This window comes from Patella vulgata, chromosome 1 (genome assembly GCF_932274485.2).
Source record: "Patella vulgata chromosome 1, xgPatVulg1.2, whole genome shotgun sequence".
NCBI lineage: Eukaryota > Metazoa > Mollusca > Gastropoda > Patellidae > Patella > Patella vulgata.
The window spans coordinates 24,675,401-24,695,361 of NC_065879.2; the positions used below are offsets into that span (position 1 = coordinate 24,675,401).

Below are 19,961 nucleotides of genomic sequence, written 5' to 3' on the forward strand. Positions count from 1 at the left end.
TCGAAGCTAGGCCTAAAATCCAGTCGCTAAAATCTCGGTTAAGAGTGGATCAATTTGACTAATATTTTTAGCATATTTCCTTTACATAAACTAGTTTCTAACTATTGTAGTGAGAACTGCCAGCTCTTTATCTAATCTCCCATAATGTATCTTTAATAATTGTTAAAGAGCTTTTGATTTTATAAAATTCTCGGGATGAAATCCCCATATCTTACGCCGAAACTGAAGTTGCCTTCACCTTGGAGAACTGAGAAAGAGTACGCTTCTGGGGTTTGTCTTCCATCAAAAACTAATTGAAAATTCGTATTATTTAACCATGCATTATGCAAGAGCTAAATCTGCCTATTGCAGGTCTTTCTTTAGGCCTGAAATGTTTTTTAAAGTATTAATTAGACATTAATTAACTGATCCAGGCCTTAATCAATTCTCGATGGCATCAGATTTCTCGGATATTAAATAGATTAGAATGGTTGAGCGATACTTTGATTTAATCAAATATGGAGGACCGAGACTTAACTTCGATCAACCAGTACGGTGGTTGAAATTATTGCACACGTCTGTCAAACCTTCAAAGGCTAATATCTTCGCTTGCAATAGAGTAATTTGAATGAAATTTTCAAATTATTCATTTTACATCATCTACTTTCGAACTATTATAGCAAGAATGGCTAGTTCTTTATCTAAATCTTACATAATGTATCTTTAATCTATATAGGAACATACATATATTGACAATATATACACCTCTATGGGTACGGCTAGGAACAGTGTCTAGTTGTTTGGATGGGACCAAAAGACAGAAGGCGCGGATTTTATCCGCTGAAGTGAAAACTAGACCGAGGTCGCGTAGACGTAGGGCCTTAAAAAAAAAACCTTGACAGTTGGAATTCGATGAAGATAAGGTGGAAATGCCGCTGTCCGGGCAAAATGTAAATCATAGCATTGTGCATAGCGCATGCCTGTCTTAGGAAAGTAGGGCGTTTAACTCTATTTCTGTCGCACCCTCGAATAAAGAATAGCCCGATCCAAGGTCTGCGCGCTTCAGCACAAATTAGAGTTGCCCTTTGGTGGAGTCCATAATGAAAAAGGGGTGTTCGACAGTATATTTTCCGGCATTATTGGCGTATTTGACAACCTTAAATATTTTCTAACAATATTCTTTAATTTTTCAACCTTTTTTTTTAAAAAGAGAATGCTTTCGTCACTCTAAATAAAATTCGTTTTGATACAAATGTCGATTCCAAATTTCATACAAAACCACTTAAAATAATCTATCCCAGAATTCAGTTTGTATTGGTTAGTCATTCAAGATGGCGCTCCAGAAAGCAGTTCATGATAGTAAGTTATAAACAAACACTTTATTATAAATTTTATTGAATACGTTGACTGTCTTTCACCTTAAAAAGTATAACTCAAAAGTTTTGGCATTGTTAAATTGTAGAAGAATACACCGACTTTTTTCGAATCATTTGCAATCTCCAACACACCCCCTTTTACTGCAGACAATTTCCAATAATTTGTGAATATGATAATATTAATAATTAGGCCTGTAGTCTATTTAGTCCACCACAACAACAGTGCTATTATTATTATCTTATCCAGAAAGTACAAGCATTAGATTCGCACATTGATAAATGAAATGAAACGAAATGTGGTGTAACGTCATACTGGCACATTGATATTAATCGAAATGTCATCAGATTTACATATCATCTTGGACAAAGTCAACAGAACAATCTAACTCTGTCATAAGTTATATGATTGTATGAATGATTGAATGTAATATGTAAGTTACAAAAGACTCCAGTTGTAATGATGAAATATTGAATCTCTGAATCTGATCTCCCTATATAACCTAGACCCTGTCTCTGATTCAGGCCAGCTTTGTGATGACAAAAATGAACCTTTTCTAAATTTCCAAACTCATCTAAAAACAGGACCAAATGCCAGGAATGGTTCTGTCAACCCTCCCTGTTGGGTCAACATTATGGTCTAAGTCCTAGTTCTATGTAAGATGGTGAGTGAGCTACACTAAAATAGCTTAGTTGGTTAACAGATTTTTTAAAGATAACTACATGTATGTCATCTCTTTTTTGTCAAATCTCAGTTTGAACACAAGAGATTAAAAAAAGCAAAACTGTACATTTCTGTATGTTAATTGCACCAAGTTTCCAAACAATCAGCTAAACCATAAACATGTAGGCCTAATGTCAATGGCAGACAGATTTAATAATGTATGAATTAATTTATATTGTACCGTGGAAGGTAGCAGTGTTTTTATTTCTCAATCGTTTCTTAACGACTTTAAGAATCGCCGATCAATTGATCAATTATCGTCAATAATCTAAACTTACTCAGATTAAATACAGTATTCGCCGATCAAGTAATATTGGTTTTACTTTAATTCAAGGTCTGTGTGGGATAAATAAAACACAACTAACAATGTTTAATTTCTTTATTATTTTGAATGGTCTGTCTTCAGCCTCACCTAAAACGAAACAAATAAAAGTTCAGGTGCGTAAGGTCTGTGTACATGGGATAAATAAAACACAACTAACAATGTTTAATTTCTTTATTATTGTGAATGGTCTGTCTTCGGCCTCATCCAAAACGAAAGAATAAATAGTGCATATGGTCTGTATGTATGGGATAAATAAAACACAACTAACAATGTTTAAATTCTTTATTATTGTGAATGGTCTGTCTTCGGTCCCATCTAAAACGAAAGAATAAACAGTTATTACAAATACATACATAGAATTTTTCAGCTTTTATTGAGTCCGAAAAGTCGCCAGTCCGAGTCCGGAAAGTCGCCATACCGAGTCCGAAAAGTCGCCAGTCCGAGTCCGAAAAGTTGCCATACCGAGTCCGAAAAGTCGCCAAGTAAGTCCGAACTGACGCGAGACCGAAATGACGTGCTACCGTACGGTGTAGGCCTACCGGTACTAAATTAAATCAAAACTACCATTACTAATTTAAGCTTAGTCTATTATTTTACATTGCATTTGTATGTATTTTATAGAGATAATGAATGATGTGATATTGATGGCTAGGAAGACTAGTGAATGGAAGGTTCTAGTTGTGGATCAACTCAGTATGAGAATGATCTCAGCTTGTTGTAAGATGCATGAAATTATGTCTCAAGGAATTACATGTAAGTTTAATTTTTATTCTCCCCAATGTAGGTGTGGCTATGGTGATTCTTTTGTTATTCATTATTGACAAAAGATAAAAAAAATTGACAACCCTTGTAAACTGATCAGATGAATAAGCTATTGTGGATGTATGTTTCGTTGTGTAGGAACCTATAGTATCTTTATACATGTACTTCCATGTTGAAATGTGGTTGTATATTGTTGTAACTCTGTGGGGGCCTGTCTGTTGGCCTGTCCATCCATTGTACACAATGCTTGTGGATGTTTCTAGAAGTTAACGTTATCATCTAATTGACTTGAAATATATACTCATTGTTTATAAGTTCATTAGATGAAAATCCCTATCAAAGAATTTCCATAATTACTTTCAGACTTATTGCTCTTGATTGATTTGAAAAATATTGTTGAGGTTAGGTTATAATCTGATAGATTTGAAATTTATGCTCAGTGTCTATGCTCAGTGTTTATGCCCGTGAGATGAAAAAGACTTGAATTTTAGCGATTTACAATAACTCAAACAGCTACAGCTGTCACATGATTACCGGTACTGGTACATGTACATGTTTTGTTTATATAAGCACAAGGAAGAACTTGAATCCTCTCAAATCTTGATTACTTCAGTTTCTAGTGTCATGTAAATGCTTCCATTACCTACTTAATACTACCTTTCTGGACTGCTTGGCTGATGTGGGCATATTTCGGTGGCTGGCAACCTATTGTTATCAGATAAAGCTGCATTGACAGATTTAGAGGGAAACATGATGTTTAAGAATTAAATTAAGATAAAAGATATATTTTTGCAGTGGTAGAAGATATTAATAAAAGAAGAGAACCATTACAATTACTAGAAGCTATTTATTTGATAACTCCATCCGAAAAGGTGAGACTTTAAACTCTAATGAAAACCTCTACTGTGATTGGGGTGGGTGGGGGAATTATCCTTTATCCTGAGTATAAATGAACAAGGTTCAGAATGAAGATGCCATTGTTAAAATTTAAACTCTTTTTCAGAGAATGTACATATTATTAATTCAAATATAGAAAAGTCTGAAATATTACAAATAGAAAATATGGTATCTAGGTTTTGAATAATGCTAATCCACTTTGAAATTGTTTATTTCAGTCGATTCGTGGATTAATATCTGATTTCCAGAATCCAAATAACACACAATATAAAAATGCCCATGTGTTTTTCACTGAAGGTAAGAGCAACCAATACAGGCTAACCAGTTTTGAACTTTCACTCTAGATATTGACTGGAGTCCTAGAATATTAAGTGAATTGAATGTAGTAATTTGAATTTAAATTGAATATGTTTTATTTACAGTTCCTCCCAAATTTTTGGGACCGAAATCGCGGCGACGCAGCGAAAAAAACCTCTCAGAATTCTCTTAGATTTCGCGCCAACGGTTAACATACCTTGTATTCAACTTAAATAAATTACATTTTTTCTTCAATATGCTTACATCGGGATGATATTGGCACTCAAGCGATTCAGCGTGTTCCACCGCGAAACACCCTATTTCACAGTGATTTGGCTATCTGCCGTTTCGCTAACGATTCTCCAAGATTCCACCGTGAAACAGAGTGTTTTTCCACCGCGTTCGTCGACTCTAGTCCCAAACTCCAGCACCGTAGTGTATCCCTAACATGTCTTGTTATACCATACCTTTATAATTATAGTTTATATAGTTTTTCTTAATCATGTTTTTCAGCTTGTCCAGATGAATTGTTTAATGAATTGTGTAAATCTAGTTCTGCCAAGTTTATTAAAACATTGAAGGAAATAAATATTGCATTTTTACCCTACGAATCACAGGTTTGTAAATTGTTCATCATTTATGCTAAATCTTTCTTTTAATTCTGAAGATCAAACAGATTAAATAAAAGTGATAAAGCAAAGTCCAAAACAAATATTTTAACTAAATTAGTATAGCGTTTGCCCAAAAACCAATTACTGAACATGTTAATCTGATTCAACGACTTATTTCCATGTCCTTCTGATTTTATTTCAAGATTTGTTATAATGGACTTATTTCTCTCTTTAGGTTTATTCACTGGATTCTGTGGTGACATTTCAGTATTATTACAACTCACAACGTGCATCTGGTCGTACCATGAACCTAGAACGTTGTGCTGAACAAATAGCAACATTATGTGCTACATTAGGAGAATACCCAAACGTTCGATACAGAAGGTACATTACTTAATTATTAGTGTTTAAAGATTACAATCAAAATTTCTTTTAGGGATTGATGGGTAGGACAAAATGGAATCTTCATATTTGATACATTTAAGATTCCCACTTTCAAATTGGAATAAAGCAGTTCTTTCAAGCCATGTCTTGTTCTGTATTTTCAGTGATTTTGACCGTAATGCTGAATTTTCTCAGATGATACAACAAAAATTAGATGCGTATAGAGCTGATGATCATACAATGGGAGAGGTAATATTTGTTTTTTTATACGCCCACATTTTTATGTGGACGTATATTGTCATCTCCCCTGTCTGTCCGACCACAATTTACTACAGGTCACAATTCTTATCCGATTTTGACGAAACATTAGGTTTATATCCAAAAGATCTTGGTTTCTTTTGATATTGGCAAGTATCGGATCGATGGATTATGGCCCCTGATTGTACAAAAAATCATGCTTTTAGCTTGTGGACACTCTAGAGGTCAAAATTTTCATCTTAAAATACATGTTTATAACCCAAAGATCTTGGTTCCTTTCAATATTTGTGCATATCGGATCGTAGCTTTCTGAATTATGGCCCTTGATTGTACAAAAAATGGCCTTTTTAGCTTGTGTTCCCCTCAAGAGGTCATAAAGAAAGACAGATGTACATAATTGTTCTGTAATCTAGGGCCCACAGAAAGATAGATCAGTTTTGTTGTTTTGTAATCTAGGGCCCACAGAAAGATAGATCAGTATTGTTGTTTTGTGTTTTAGGACCCACAGAAAGATAGATCAGTATTGTTATTTTGTATTGTAGTGACCACAGAAAGATAGTTCTGTATTGTTGTTTTGTATTCTAGGGACCACAGAAAGATAGATCTGTATTGTTAATATTAGATAGAGGATTTGACCCAATCTCACCTCTACTACATGAGCTGACATTCCAGGCTATGGCCTATGATCTGTTACCAATAGACAATGATGTTTACAAGTAAGCAATATACTATTTTTATACTCTAATATTTCTTCTTGTATATTTGAGTTTGTTTGTGCATAGTTCAAGTCATAATTTCAAAAACGTGAATTTCTGCCATAACAATTGTGCCTTTAGGGGTCTTTAGCAGTTGGAGGACCCGGAGAAAACCCACGAAGTTGGACATGCAACCCTACTCCTTGTCACATACAAATGGGGATCGTAACCACGCCAGTTAACTCAATAAAAGACCTTATGATACAACGCACACACGCTAACCATTCGGCCATCCAACCCCCCAGACAGGAAAGAACCTACAATACAGTATTATTCATACCTGGTTCTCTCTGCGGGGCAAACAAGAAAAGTGTGCACATGTGTAATAAAAAAAAAAAAACGTTTGCAGAAGGAATTTTGAAGAATAGTAGGCAGAAACCCCACTTTCTGGGCAAAATTGATCCCACTCACATTGCACATGTAACTCGAATCGAAAATTACCACATGTTTGTGTTGACATTTGATTCAGTCTTTTCAGACAACCTGTTACCACTACTCATTTATTTGGCAAGTTGACATAGTCATAGAATATTGTTGTAGTTTTGTGATATTGTGTATTATTTTTATATATGATTTATGTCCTTTAACAATTAGGTATGAAAGTGCTAGTGGACAGGAAGTTACAGAGAAAGAGGTTTTATTAGATGATAATGATGAACTGTGGCGTGAATTGCGTCATCAACATATTGCTGTTGTATCTCAGTAAGTTAGTTTATTACTAATATTTATTTTAAAGCCTTCAACCAGCAATTGACATCTATCTATGTTTGACTGCAAAAGTTCCGACATAGGCCTACTGATGGTGAAGACGCTGATATTCCTATTTGTTTACATTTCATGGTTACATGAGTCATTTCTATTGTAAGATTTTGCAAGCTTGTCGGTTTCACACACAGGGATTTTATAGACGGGTGGGACAGAAAGCGTAACATGCACAGTTTTAACATACCAACTATAGCTATAGAAAGATTATTAAAATTTCACTGGTCAATGGTACAAATCCCAGTTGCTCACCCCTTCCTGTAGGACCCTCGAGTCGCAGATGCACTCTAAAAATTAACAGTAGATGTTTTCCTGGGGAACAATGTTGACACATAGCGTTTCGCTCTAGCATTTTCATATCCCAAGTCCTTCAATCGAGAAGGATCACGTTTGTAATGTTCTGAACAAAGAGAAGCCTGTTTGCGTTGGAAACTAGCCATTCTTGCCCCCGTTGACATCGCTGTGTCCAGGCCTCTCCACGTGTTGCCTCTCTTGGAAATTTCAAAGACTGACACGCCATTCTAGATTTAGTGTTAGTAGTAGTAGTACATCCCCAAGCAATGCAATTGACCATGACTCTTCTTCCAGTTAGTTAAAAAGATGGGATGCACTGCTTAGTTTCAATAGGGATATTTACAATCTATGTTGTCTTTGACGTCACTCCCGGCAAATTTCAAAACGAGGCTGCAGATATCCATAAATGTCAATTAGGGTTTTTTGGGTACGTTTTTCCTTTGTACAAATATTCTGAATGACTTAGATTTTCGCGGGGCCAAAAATGTGCTGATGTTAAACTTATTTTTCATATTAAAATAACTTTTTGCGGTAGCTTTCTCCTTTAAAGGACATCTGGTGACAAGCTGGTGAATATTTTAAGATAACAAAATATAGATGTATTTGTGAGACTGAATTTTATCAGGACAATGTTAGTAAGATATGCTTATACACACCCATAAAATAAAGGGCTGTTAAAGTTCAAGTTTATTAGTATTATTACACAAAATTAGAAACTACAGTTGTACTTATGACAGTCAGATAAACAGGGTAAGACCATAGCTTACACACTGTTGAATATTTACAATAAAGTCTAACCCAATTTTAACCCTTTCAAACTGGAGCAAACACAGATCAGTCAAAAATAATTAAAATGTTCTTTAAGTAAGGTGTAAACAAATTTTATCACATTCAGGCTGGAACAAACACAGATCAGTCAAAAATACTTAATGTTCTTTAAGGTGTAAACCAATTTTATCACATTCAGACTGGAGCAAACACAGATCAATCAAAAACACTTAATATTCTCTAAGAAAGTTGTAAAGAAATTTTAACACATTCAAGCTGGAACAAACACGGATCACTTTTAAAAAAAACCCAATAATATTCTTGGCATAAGACTTTGTGCATGTCATTCTAAGTAGACATTATCTAACCATAGTTTTATTATTCAGAAACTTAACATTGTGATTAAAAATAAAACTGGGATTTTGATTTGTTTTTAGACAAGTAACTAAAAAGTTGAAACAGTTTGCAGTGGAGAAAAAGATGAGCAACACAGATAAATCCAATATGCGGGACTTGTCTCAGATGTTGAAAAAGATGCCTCAGTATCGAAAAGAACTGAATAAATATTCCACACATCTACATCTAGCGGAAGATTGCATGAGACAGTATCAGAAACAGACAGATAAACTCTGTAAAGTTGAACAGGTTGGTCAAAATATTGTATTCTTTGACATTTGAACTTGTGAGAAGGATTATCAGTTCTTTGAAATGTTAATTTCTTAGATAATTCTACAAACTCTACAGACTATTTAACGATTGGTATAATTAACTCATGTTAATAGTTAATGGCCCCTGACTCCTATGATTGTGTATACACTAATACAGATCCAGTTTTAGGGATAACACTGATAATGCTAAGAAGTAGTTTATTTTTAATCATTTGGATAAAATTAAAAAAAAAAAAAAAACACAAAAAGACAGTATTAGAATTCAAAACCCATTCTCTTGCATTGCATGTATTATAGAACACAATAATGACTGATTTTCAAAATAACAAAAATAATGTTTTGAGATATTATGCCTTGTTCCTTTATTTTCCTATAATCCACTACTTATTAGGGGTGATATGCCAACTCTTTTATATTTTGTAGGATTTAGCTATGGGAACTGATGCTGAAGGTGAAAAGATTAAAGATCACATGAGAAATATTGTTCCTATTTTACTGGACCAAAATGTCACAGCTTATGATAAAATTAGAATTATTCTACTCTATATCATCCATAAAGGTGGTAAGTACCAGAATTATAAAGGCTCATGCATGATGATCGTCACGTTTTGCTCACAATTGTGGGATGAATCATGTTTGTAAACGCCACAGTAGATTATGAAAGATTTATAATCAAGTGGCTCTATAGCAGTAACTTTTACAGAGCTTGTAGATCTTCTGACACAAACCTTGTTTTTAAACATTTGAAATACAACATATTCACAAGCACAAATCTGATATTCCTTTAAGACTATTGTTGATTTATATATTTTTGGGGACAATGTTGCCTCCATAACCTCTGGCCGAATCTGGCCTCATGGCTGTTGTGACAGATTTAATGCAAGGTGTAGGGTAGGCAAGAAACCTATTGATTTTTAACATTTTCCAATCGTTACTAAAAGAAATATGGACCTAGAATCTACATTGACAAGGAGACGAGTCGTTGACCCAACAATGTGGCTTTTCTCTGGGTTCTCTGATATTTTCTGACTGCTAAGCACATTGAAATAAAAATGTACAAGTCTGAAAGGTCCTAGTTTTAGTTGAGGGGTGGACATTTAAACCCCATCCTGAGTTCCCTTTTTTCTCTTATAAAGTGTCTATTTTATAATTACAGGTATTACTGAGGAGAATTTAGCTAAATTAGTTCAACATGCTCAGATACCTGGCGATGAGAAGTGTATTCTATCTAACATGCAGAATCTAGGTGTACCCATCATACAAGATGTGAGTTTAAATAGAAAACCATTTGAAATGTTTGGGTGGTGATGACGGGAGAAACATGTGCCCGCAAGTTTTTATTAGGAATTGAAAATAATTATTTTTTTTCTTTTTTAGACTAACACACAATAATTTCTGGTTGCCTGGTATATAAAGCACTAAGCATTAAGATTTTAAGAGCTGAAAATAAATACCAGTTAAGTTATAGTTATTGAGGATAGCTAAATCAGATTATTTCAACTTCTTGTGACATATAATAGTGAGTCGAATTTTCGAAGACACACACTTTTATTCATGTTTGTATTGATTCAAAGAAAAAGGGCAGATGTGTTCATATCGGTTGTGTCACAGAATCCATTACAATATTACTGATATTTAATTTCAGCTCAGTGAATGATTATTTTTGGTTGTGAATATTTTGCATATTTTGAATCATTTAAATAGAATTGCATCATCTTTTTGGAGGGAATGAATAGGGGATGGTAACCAGACGAGAAACTATTTTATAATTTCAGCACAAATTAGACCTTTCTGACTTGATTTGTAAAACTGGAAATCTTTTTAGTACTATTAAATTAGATTATATATTAAAGGAGATAATCCACTGTTTCTAGATTTTAGCACTTGATAGATAATGATAACAGCTACTACTTTCAAGAAATTTGTAGACACCTCCGTTCAAACACCACACTAAATTAAAGACTGCATTTGTTATGCCACTGGCACAATCAGATCTGTCAATTGGTAAAAGTCTTTACACACAAGATAAACAAATCTGACTCATTTACAAAAAAAAAATACCACAATTTTTCTGCTTGAGGAAGCCATATTGAAAATATAGTAGTATTGATGACATCACTAACACATTCTTCAATTTTTCTGAAAGTTGATATGAGTTGCTGTTTTCATTATTTGTTTTTTGTTAATATAGAAACAGATGCTCCATTTACTTTGAAAACAAATAAAGCTGAGAAGTCAAGTTGTGTTGACATAAACAAACGAATGAATGCACATTTTTTTTTTTTACTTACATGCAAGTCTGTTTGCATCCGAACTTTGTGAACAAGCTTTGTTAACTTTAGTATGAAACAATTATGTATCTTTTTTTCTTAATGCTTGCTAAATTCTTCCAACTTTTGTACGTCTATCTTCTACTCTGTCTTCTGCGAGTTTAGACTCACGGCACAAATTGTAGTCCTCCTACTATCTTACAGAGTACAGCTAGTTACGGAACTTTTCAGTCCAATTTCTCGACGCAGGTGAGAGATATCAATATGTTTTAACGCTACGCAAAAACACCATCCAATTTCTGTTCGCTTTACATTTTTTTTGGCTCTACAGCTCGAAAATCTTTTGTTTATTATTTATATTCCTGTTGGGTGCGGTGGAAATGGAAGACTTGTGCATCTTATATTTCAAGTGTTATCTATAGGTTATTTTAAAGTTGATTGATGACAATTCGACTGAACTATTTTCTAAAAACTATTAAATTGTTAGTCAGAGCCAAATTATAAATATTCTAGTGGGTTTTGTAGACTTAAGCATGGTAGTATTGGACAAGTTTTAAAAGAGCTAGTTATTTTTATAGACTATTAAGCCTACATTTGTTTGTATAAATTTTCCTGATCAGGTGTAATTAGTATTTCTTGTCATTTTTTTCCAAGAATGTGATCTATGTATAGCAAACTGTTTTTCTTTGACTAGTTTGTATGGAAACTTTGAGACGAGGAAAGGAATGTAAAGAGGAAAGAGATTTATGCATGCAAGGGAACAAAAGCTCTTTTGAAACAGTTCTTAAGGCCATCTTTCATATTAATACTACAGCTTCTTCATCAAGCTAGAAAATTGTTTATAGCAAAAATCAAATTACACAAATAGACAAACTCCAAATATATTTTTGATAAAAACTTTATTTTTTTTAATCTTTTATTTTACATAATTACCAGCTCAAATTTGCTATCGTTGGTAAGAATAAGACATATTTCATAAGGAAGTATTTGATCATGTATGACTCACATTCAAGGTTAAGTGACACTTGTCAGAGGCTATGTAAAGGTTTGAAGTAGGCCAGTGATTCACATGGAGATTGTAATAAAGAAATTCTGATCAGTCTCACTTAGCTATTGATGTGATCACATTTACTGAATGAACATGCATTCCTCCATGGACTACCCTACTTAAAGAAGATACAGTATAATTATAGAAAGTACTCTGATGCATATAATATATAGGGCAACTCTTGCCAATAAGTGTGATGGAACTGAGCGTAGTAATGGTTAATACTGTCTTACCCTTTTCTTGATTCTTTCTCAAAATTGTTACATTATATGAATTCTATTTACTGTCACTCTTTTTTGGTGACTGTACAAGGTCTTCTTAGGTTTTTAAAGGTTCTTAGTAGGATTATTGTATCAAAGACACTAAAGCAAGACCTCTTTCAACTATTTTGGTTTCCTTAATATTTATTGCATGAATAGGAATATTTATTGCATCTTTGGTTATAGAATTTTGAATTATTATCTAAGAATATATTTGTCATGAGATGAAAATCAATTTTTACATTATCAATACCAGTTATTATACATGTTTTTTTTTGTAGAAAGTTTTCATTTTATATTAATAGCTGAACGCTCATGATTTTCAGATATTTGAATAGATTTAGTAGATTTTGAATTTTTATTTTTTTTAGCCACAGTTTATCTGTAGATAAATATTTTCACATATTGTATTGTAGATATATGTTTTTAGTTTTCTAATTTTATTAGAGAATTTTTTGTAATTACATAACAGTTATTTTTGGAATGTTTAGATTATTTCAGTGATTTAAGAGCAATGTTTATACAAGTCTTACCTTATATTATGAGAAATTGGACTGCAAGAAAAGTTTTTAAGAATGTTTTTAATGATTTAGACAGTTAAAAGTTAAAATTGTAATTAGATATCTCCAGGTCATTGAAAATCAGACGCATGGAAATAGCATGTGCCTGACTGTTGCTGTATATTCAGCAATCCATAAATGGTTGCATGGAGCCTTAGTGGGAATCAAGAGAGTGGATTATCCTAATTCAGATCTGTTCTTTGATTGTTCTTTCAAGATGAACTGAATTGAATTATCATTAATAGAGGAGGGGTTGTTGATATTCTATATTTATTTATTCTTGTTAAAAGTGATGATAATGCCTCTTTTAAAATATAATCCTAAAGCAGTGGAGATGAGCAGTATCACTCAGATAATTAACCATTGCTACTTCAGATAGCAGTTATGAAAGATTGTTTTCACAGGATTATCAAATTGACTATTTAATAGGCCATACGCTCTCTGTTGTGTTTACTTCGATCTTCTATTAAACCGTGTTATACATCATTCGAACAGACATCAGTTAAGCTTTAAGGAAAGGTATGTGAGCCAAATTAGATGAGACCTTTCAGGTGACTACATCAGGTCTTAAAATGATAACCTTGTGGAAATATCACCTTGCCAAGGCTTGTGGAGAAAGTGGTTACCTCAAGAGTAAAAGTAAGAACTGGAATCCAGGGGAAGATAACTAATACAGTTTACTGTATTATGTGTAACATCATGTACTGTTACTGGACAGATTATGTTTGTGACCATTGTATCAGAAATGATAATTAATGCTGCTTTTGAATCATGTTATGTTTCTAGTAATTACAAGTTTCCAAATAGATCTCAAATCATGATAAATATAAATTAAATCTATTCTAACTGGATTTATCACTGTTTTCTGATAGGAAAATTGTAATAAGTCAACATGATTTGTCTTTTGAGCACACCATTAGTAGAATTGATTTTAAGCTATGTTTGTTTTTATGAATAAAGTTCTAAAATATGGTTTATCACATTTACTAGATTTTGTTGATGTATTAAACATTTATGACTTGTATTTTATGTTTTTTGATTGATGTTTTCAGGGAGGAAGACGTAAAGCTCAACAGCCGTATCAGCCGTTTAATAGAAAGGCACGTGCCCAGGAACATCAGTATCAAATGTCAAGATGGACGCCATATCTTAAAGATTTATTAGAGGTACAAACATGTCTCCTGATATTTTTGCTTTTTGTAGAATTATATTTTGTACATTTATTTTGATGGTATTAAATTCTATTTTGTCTATTGATCAGGGTGGAAATAAACAGAGTTCTCGGGGACCCAGGCTGACATAAATTAAGATCCTTCAGGCAGATTTTCATCAAAGATGGCCTTTGCATAATTTTACTGGGCTATTATATTTCCATCACACACCAAGTGTTTTGATGGAGGACCCACGCTTTGGATTTTATGAAAGTTTTCGCTTTTACAGTGTGAATTTCAAACACTGGCTGTGATTGAATTTATGTATCAGTACTTTTTGTTTGAATAAAATGGCTGCATTAAAATGTGAAAAGCAAAAGTAATTATTACAGGTTCTGGCATTAATAAAATGCTTATAATTTTAAATCCATTATTGTTGATTTATAACATCTATTTGTTTATGTAGGATATCGTTGAAGAAAGGCTTGATCCAAAACATTTCCCGTATCTACCAGGTGGAGCTGCTAGACAAACTATGTCAGGTGGTGGACCTAGAAGGTAATAAGACATTACATCTTGATAGCTTTTTTGCATAGATTCCGAATCTGTATGGAGATCAGCCGTTTGAGGGGGTGTTTTCGAGATATGAGGGGTCCAATGTCTACAATTGGGGGAAAATGTCATTATGTTGACATAAATGATGATCATGTTATATATTAATAAAACATAAATTTCTAGTACTGTCTATCTCTAAATAAGTGTATATCTCGAAAACACCCCCTCAAATGGCTGATCATCACCCAGATTTATAACCTATGCAAAAAAAAATGGTCTAGAAAAACTTGGTCTCATAAATTCACAGATCGGGTGGCGATTCTCCCCCTTCAGCCACCGGACTTATGCCTATCTTCTTTAGTCTGGTTGGTGCAGAAAAGTACAATGTTAAACACCATTTCATTTATTTTATATGCAAAAACCCTTTATATAAATATTTTATAAAATTACTTTGAGTGTTTATTTAAAGAGCATTGTATTGAAAAAATATTAAATTGCTAGGATAATATTTGTTTTCAGTGTAAGATTTGGTCATTGGCATAAAGAGAAAGGTCAGTCGAGTGCACGTAATGTTCCTAGATTGATTGTGTTTACAATCGGCGGTATCACCTATTCTGAGATGCGAGTAGCATATGAAGTAACTCATGCTGTCAAGAACTGGGAGGTTCTTATCGGTAAGGTTAATTATGGCAACTCTAAAGCATGAAATAATGAGTTTATTTTTAAAAGATAAGGCCCTTATTAAAATGGGTCTGTCCTGTCCTGTCCTGTCCTGTCTGTCACACACTTTGGGACACAATACTTTCCTTCTAACTGAGCTAGAATGTTCAAACTTGGTGTAGGTGTTTATTAGGTGAATGCCTTGATGGAGTATGAAGATGGGACACGATAACTTTAGGTCTAATTAAGTGAGAATGATGAAACTTGGTATATAGTTTCATTACATCAATACCTTGACATAGTTCGATAATGAGCATTTTCTGCTCGGAGTAAGCAGAGTGATAAGCAATTTGATTGGCCGCGACTTTGGAACACAATAACTCTCCTTCTAATTGAGCTAGAATGTTCAAACTTGGTGTAGGTGTTTATTAGGTCAATGCGTTGATGGAGTTCGAAGATGAGCATTTTCTGCTTAGGGTAAGCAGAGATAAGCAATTTGATTGGTTGATGTTTTAAGTGAGAGTGATGAAACTTGGTGTATAGTTTCATTACACCAATACCGTGACTAAGTTGGATAATGAGAATTTTCTGCTCAGGGTAAGCAGAGCGATAAGCAATTTGATTGGTTGAGACGTTGGAACACAATAACTCTCATTCTAATTGAGCGAGAATGTTTAAACTTGGTGTAGGCTTTCATTAGGTGAATGCCTTGATGGAGTTTGATGATGAACATTGTATGCTTACGGTAAGCAAAGATAAGCAATCTGATTGGTTGATGCTTTGGGGCACGACAACTTTGGTTATAATGAAGTGAGAGCAATGAAACTCCGAATATAGATTCATTATATCATTACCTTGACTAAGTTCGATCGTGAGAATTTTCTGCTTAGGCTAAGAAGCGGTAAGCAATTTGATTGGTCAAGACTTTGGAACATAACAACTCTGCTTTTAATTGAGGTAGAATGTTTAAACTTGATGTAGATGTTCGGTAGGTGAATGCTGTGACTGAGTTCAATGATTAACATTTCGAGCTGAAGCTAAGCAAAGCTAATCAATTTCATTGGTCAATGCTTTGGGACAAGTTAATCTTGATTCTATTTGATTGCTCAATACTTTTGAAAAAAATAAATGTGCTATTGATTAATATGTGTCATCTATTTATTTAGGGATTTCGGCAGGGGACAGCAGCCTCACTGTTGGCCTGTTTCTACTACCCTGTACTGATTTATATGTGACACATTTGGAACCTATTTCCATAATATTTGCCTATAATTTTCTCATGTAAAGATCTCACAATACAGCATTTCGGAAATCACTGTCTAAATTTAACAGCAAATAAATCAATATTTTGCTTGTTTTCTTTCAGGAGCCACACACATTCTCACTCCAGAAGGATTTCTGGGGGATTTACGAGATCTCGGAAACTGAATCACAAGATTTTCTAAATGTAGAATTACAGTCTTTTTCTAGAATTTTCTTATCTCTCTCTATAGATATTTTTACAAGTTTCTTATTACTGCTTTCAAGTACAGAGTGGATCTACATCAAGCTTGTAAAACCCTCTTTAACTAATGAACTCGTCTGGAATGTGGATTAGTTCATCATTTATATGAGGGTTTCTGTAAAAGTTAAATATATTTGTCTGTGATACTACTGTTAGTTTAAGAAGTCAAAAAAAGGTGACATGGTTGTCTGCTCTAGTGAAGAATTCCTTTGGTTGATAAGTAGATACATGTAATGGTCTTGTTCATCTGATTCATTCCAACAAAAATAGTTGATGTGTAAAAGACTATATACCATGGTGATTTTTGTGAAATTTGGTTTTATGGGTTACCATATCTGCCCAAACTTTTATTTGAAGCATGAAGCATACAGTCTTGTGATATTTTGTTGGGTATGTTATATATGCCATAGAGATAAATGTAAGCACAGATTATAGTTAAGAACAAAATGTATGCAAGTTAAAGATCCATTGCCTAGTTTATAAAAAAAAATATTTAGATATTATTTAATCAATCTAGTGCCAAGTTCTTATATTGTATTCTACTTTTATTACCATATATTATATAAATAGCAACATCATCTCAGTTATATAGAAGAATAGAGCTTTATTTGTCCAAGAAAAATAGAACTGTAAACTGTACATCTAAGTTTTGAAGTATTGTAAATGGGTCAAACCACATTGAATCTGGACCAGAACTGGTCCAGTGTACATGTAAATATGGTTTTAATCCCTTCTAATTCTTATATCTAATATTTTTTGGAACACCTATAGAGATAGAAAAAGAGCTTTCAGGATTTATCCTGCTGTGTGCTTAAAAAGTGGTATGGGTAGTTTGAACAGTGCAGATAAACAAAATTTTGCAGAATTTCTTTAATGTAAACTGTAAATTTAGCTCTTCAATCCATATGTCTGTCACAAAATTTGATTTATATATCCAGCTATGCACCACCATCACTATATATTTATCCACATCCATCTTAATTTATTACAAGTATAAGCTGATGTGGCTTTTATTTAAATATATAATCATAGAGTTTAGATGGTATAGATTTCTCATAAATAACATTATTAACTTCTTCAATGTTTTATTTCCTATGATACAGTGATTGTGAATGTAGATAGAATAATTAATATATACATAGTATACTTATATATATATCTATTAAAAGGTCATTTTTTCAAAAATATCTTAATAATTATTAATTTTTGAGAAATTGGTCTCAAGTTTTTATTGAAGTTTGCTCATAGCTATATTAGACTTATGGCTTAGAATTTTAATTTTTCAAACATTAAGATAAAATTGCAATCACTGATATTAGTGACCTACATCTAATTGTTTCAATTAGGAAAGATTATTAACATTTGAAATTTGTTATTTTTTAACATTCCTTATGAAATGACCAGTTCTTTGTTACAATATTTTTGAAGATAGAATTGTTTGTAGCAATTTAAAAATTGAAAAAATTGCAAATAAGCTGTGGTTGTTCTTGGGCCACAACAAAGCTCGAACCTGGTACGCAACTAGATATGGTTTTAGTGTTGTAACCACTGTGGCTCCCAGAAGTTTGGAAATTAAAAGAGAGATATTCTAACCATGTTATGTTAATTATGTGCAATATTATTGTTTTATTATGGTTTGTTGATTATAATGTATGTATGTTTACAGTTATTCTAGTTTTACCATATTAAATCAACAAACTTTGCTACTGACAACACTTTTTCTAAGGGTTTTAGGTATGAGTTGATATGAGTGAAATTTTAATTAAGGGAGCAGTCCCAGATTTCACGGCTATTTGTTGATAGAAGTGGCTTTTAATTATACAAATCCAATGCTAAAATGTAAAAAAAAAGTCCAATTATCCTCTCTGAAAGTTTCAAACCAAAATATGAAACCATTCGGAAATGGAGTTGTCTGAATGACGATGTTCACTTACCAATAAAATATATTTGAGACTGCTCTTTAAGTCCAATCTATGGAACTTTCTTCAACACTAAGACTATAAATATGCTCATCCTGAGTTCTGTTCAGTGGGTGAATGTTTATTATTGAATGATAGGATTAAACTGTTTGTGTGAATATATTGCCATGATGTTATCACTATGGTAGTGATGAATGTTACGTCCTTTATATCTGCAAAGAAGCAATACAAACCAGCTAACTGCCACTGAACAGCATTGAACTCTGATCAACACAGCCATTGGCATGTCTCAGTCTCAATAAGGTCACCAAAGACTATGTATTTTTTTAAAGGGACATTTTACTGAAATTTCTTGTCAACATGTAACAAAAGTTACAATTATTAACAAAGTAAATATAACAGATCCCAAAATATGTGCAAATAAATTGTAAAATAAAGTAGCACTGATATTGAAAGATATTGCCTTCCACGCAAGAAAATGGTGTAAATGTTTAGCTATGATCTGTGTAGATAATAATTAGATCTTGAGAAATGTGTGACTGAAGTTTTCAACTACCAGCAATCAAAACAAACTACATTTTGTGAAATGTCTCTTTAATTAAGAGTTGCTAAATATTATTTATCATTCCTGTTAAATCATTTGTATATAATTTTATTATTATTAATGTATATTATGTTATTATTGTAATATTATTTCCTGTGTCACTGTATAGTTTCAATTTGTTTTTGTGTATTTTTCACTATAAATATATATATCTTGTTTCTAAATGTAGAATTAGAAGGAAACAATAAACGTGTTGCATTTAATACATGATTTGACTTATGTATAAACTATATACAAACCATTAAGGAAGGTAATTTACACCACTTTTGTGCATCTCTAGGAGACCATGAAGACAGTTTTGATTGCCTGCTGTGATGATACCAAATTGAGATTCTTTAGGAATTCAAAATTCATTCTGTTTGGCTCCTAAAGATTTTCAAATCTGCAAATCTTATAGTTTATTAAAACTAGAAAGAAGTTAGATTTGGATTCTTGACAATCAAATGCATCCCCAGTGTTTCACTACCCCAATCAAACACACCCCCTGTGTTTCAATACCATACCTAAAGCTGTGGATGTGGTGTTACATTCAGAGAGAGAGAGAGAGATTATTTCTGTGCACCCAGCAGAATT

At 33.0% G+C, this 19,961-nt stretch overlaps 1 protein-coding gene across 2 annotated transcripts; it reads left to right on the forward strand.

Annotated features, from left to right (window-relative positions):
* The first annotated feature begins 1,279 nt into the window (after positions 1 to 1,279).
* LOC126827927 (syntaxin-binding protein 1) lies at positions 1,280 to 19,591 on the forward strand. 2 transcript variants are annotated; one of them, XM_050557511.2, is made up of 17 exons: positions 1,280 to 1,338; positions 3,023 to 3,154; positions 3,959 to 4,035; positions 4,279 to 4,357; positions 4,871 to 4,974; positions 5,204 to 5,352; positions 5,517 to 5,601; positions 6,196 to 6,326; positions 6,960 to 7,067; positions 8,627 to 8,834; positions 9,281 to 9,419; positions 10,014 to 10,123; positions 11,332 to 11,376; positions 14,048 to 14,161; positions 14,613 to 14,704; positions 15,221 to 15,375; positions 16,728 to 19,591. In XM_050557511.2, exons 1-17 carry the CDS (start codon positions 1,311 to 1,313, stop codon positions 16,787 to 16,789), a joined length of 1,818 nt encoding a protein of 605 aa, XP_050413468.1. In that variant the 5' UTR covers positions 1,280 to 1,310; the 3' UTR covers positions 16,790 to 19,591. The 2 variants fall into 2 exon arrangements, with proteins under 2 accessions (XP_050413468.1, XP_050413475.1); XM_050557518.2 differs by lacking the exon at positions 11,332 to 11,376.
* Positions 19,592 to 19,961: the final 370 nt, after the last annotated feature.

Excerpts from the sequence above, each read along its gene's own strand:
- LOC126827927 (XM_050557511.2), top strand. The coding sequence starts at position 1,311 with ATGGCGCTCCAGAAAGCAGTTCATGATA. Across the intron at positions 7,068-8,626 it reads CATATTGCTGTTGTATCTCA|ACAAGTAACTAAAAAGTTGA; the intron begins GTAAGTTAGTTT and ends ATTTGTTTTTAG. Across the intron at positions 10,124-11,331 it reads GTGTACCCATCATACAAGAT|AGTACAGCTAGTTACGGAAC; the intron begins GTGAGTTTAAAT and ends ACTATCTTACAG.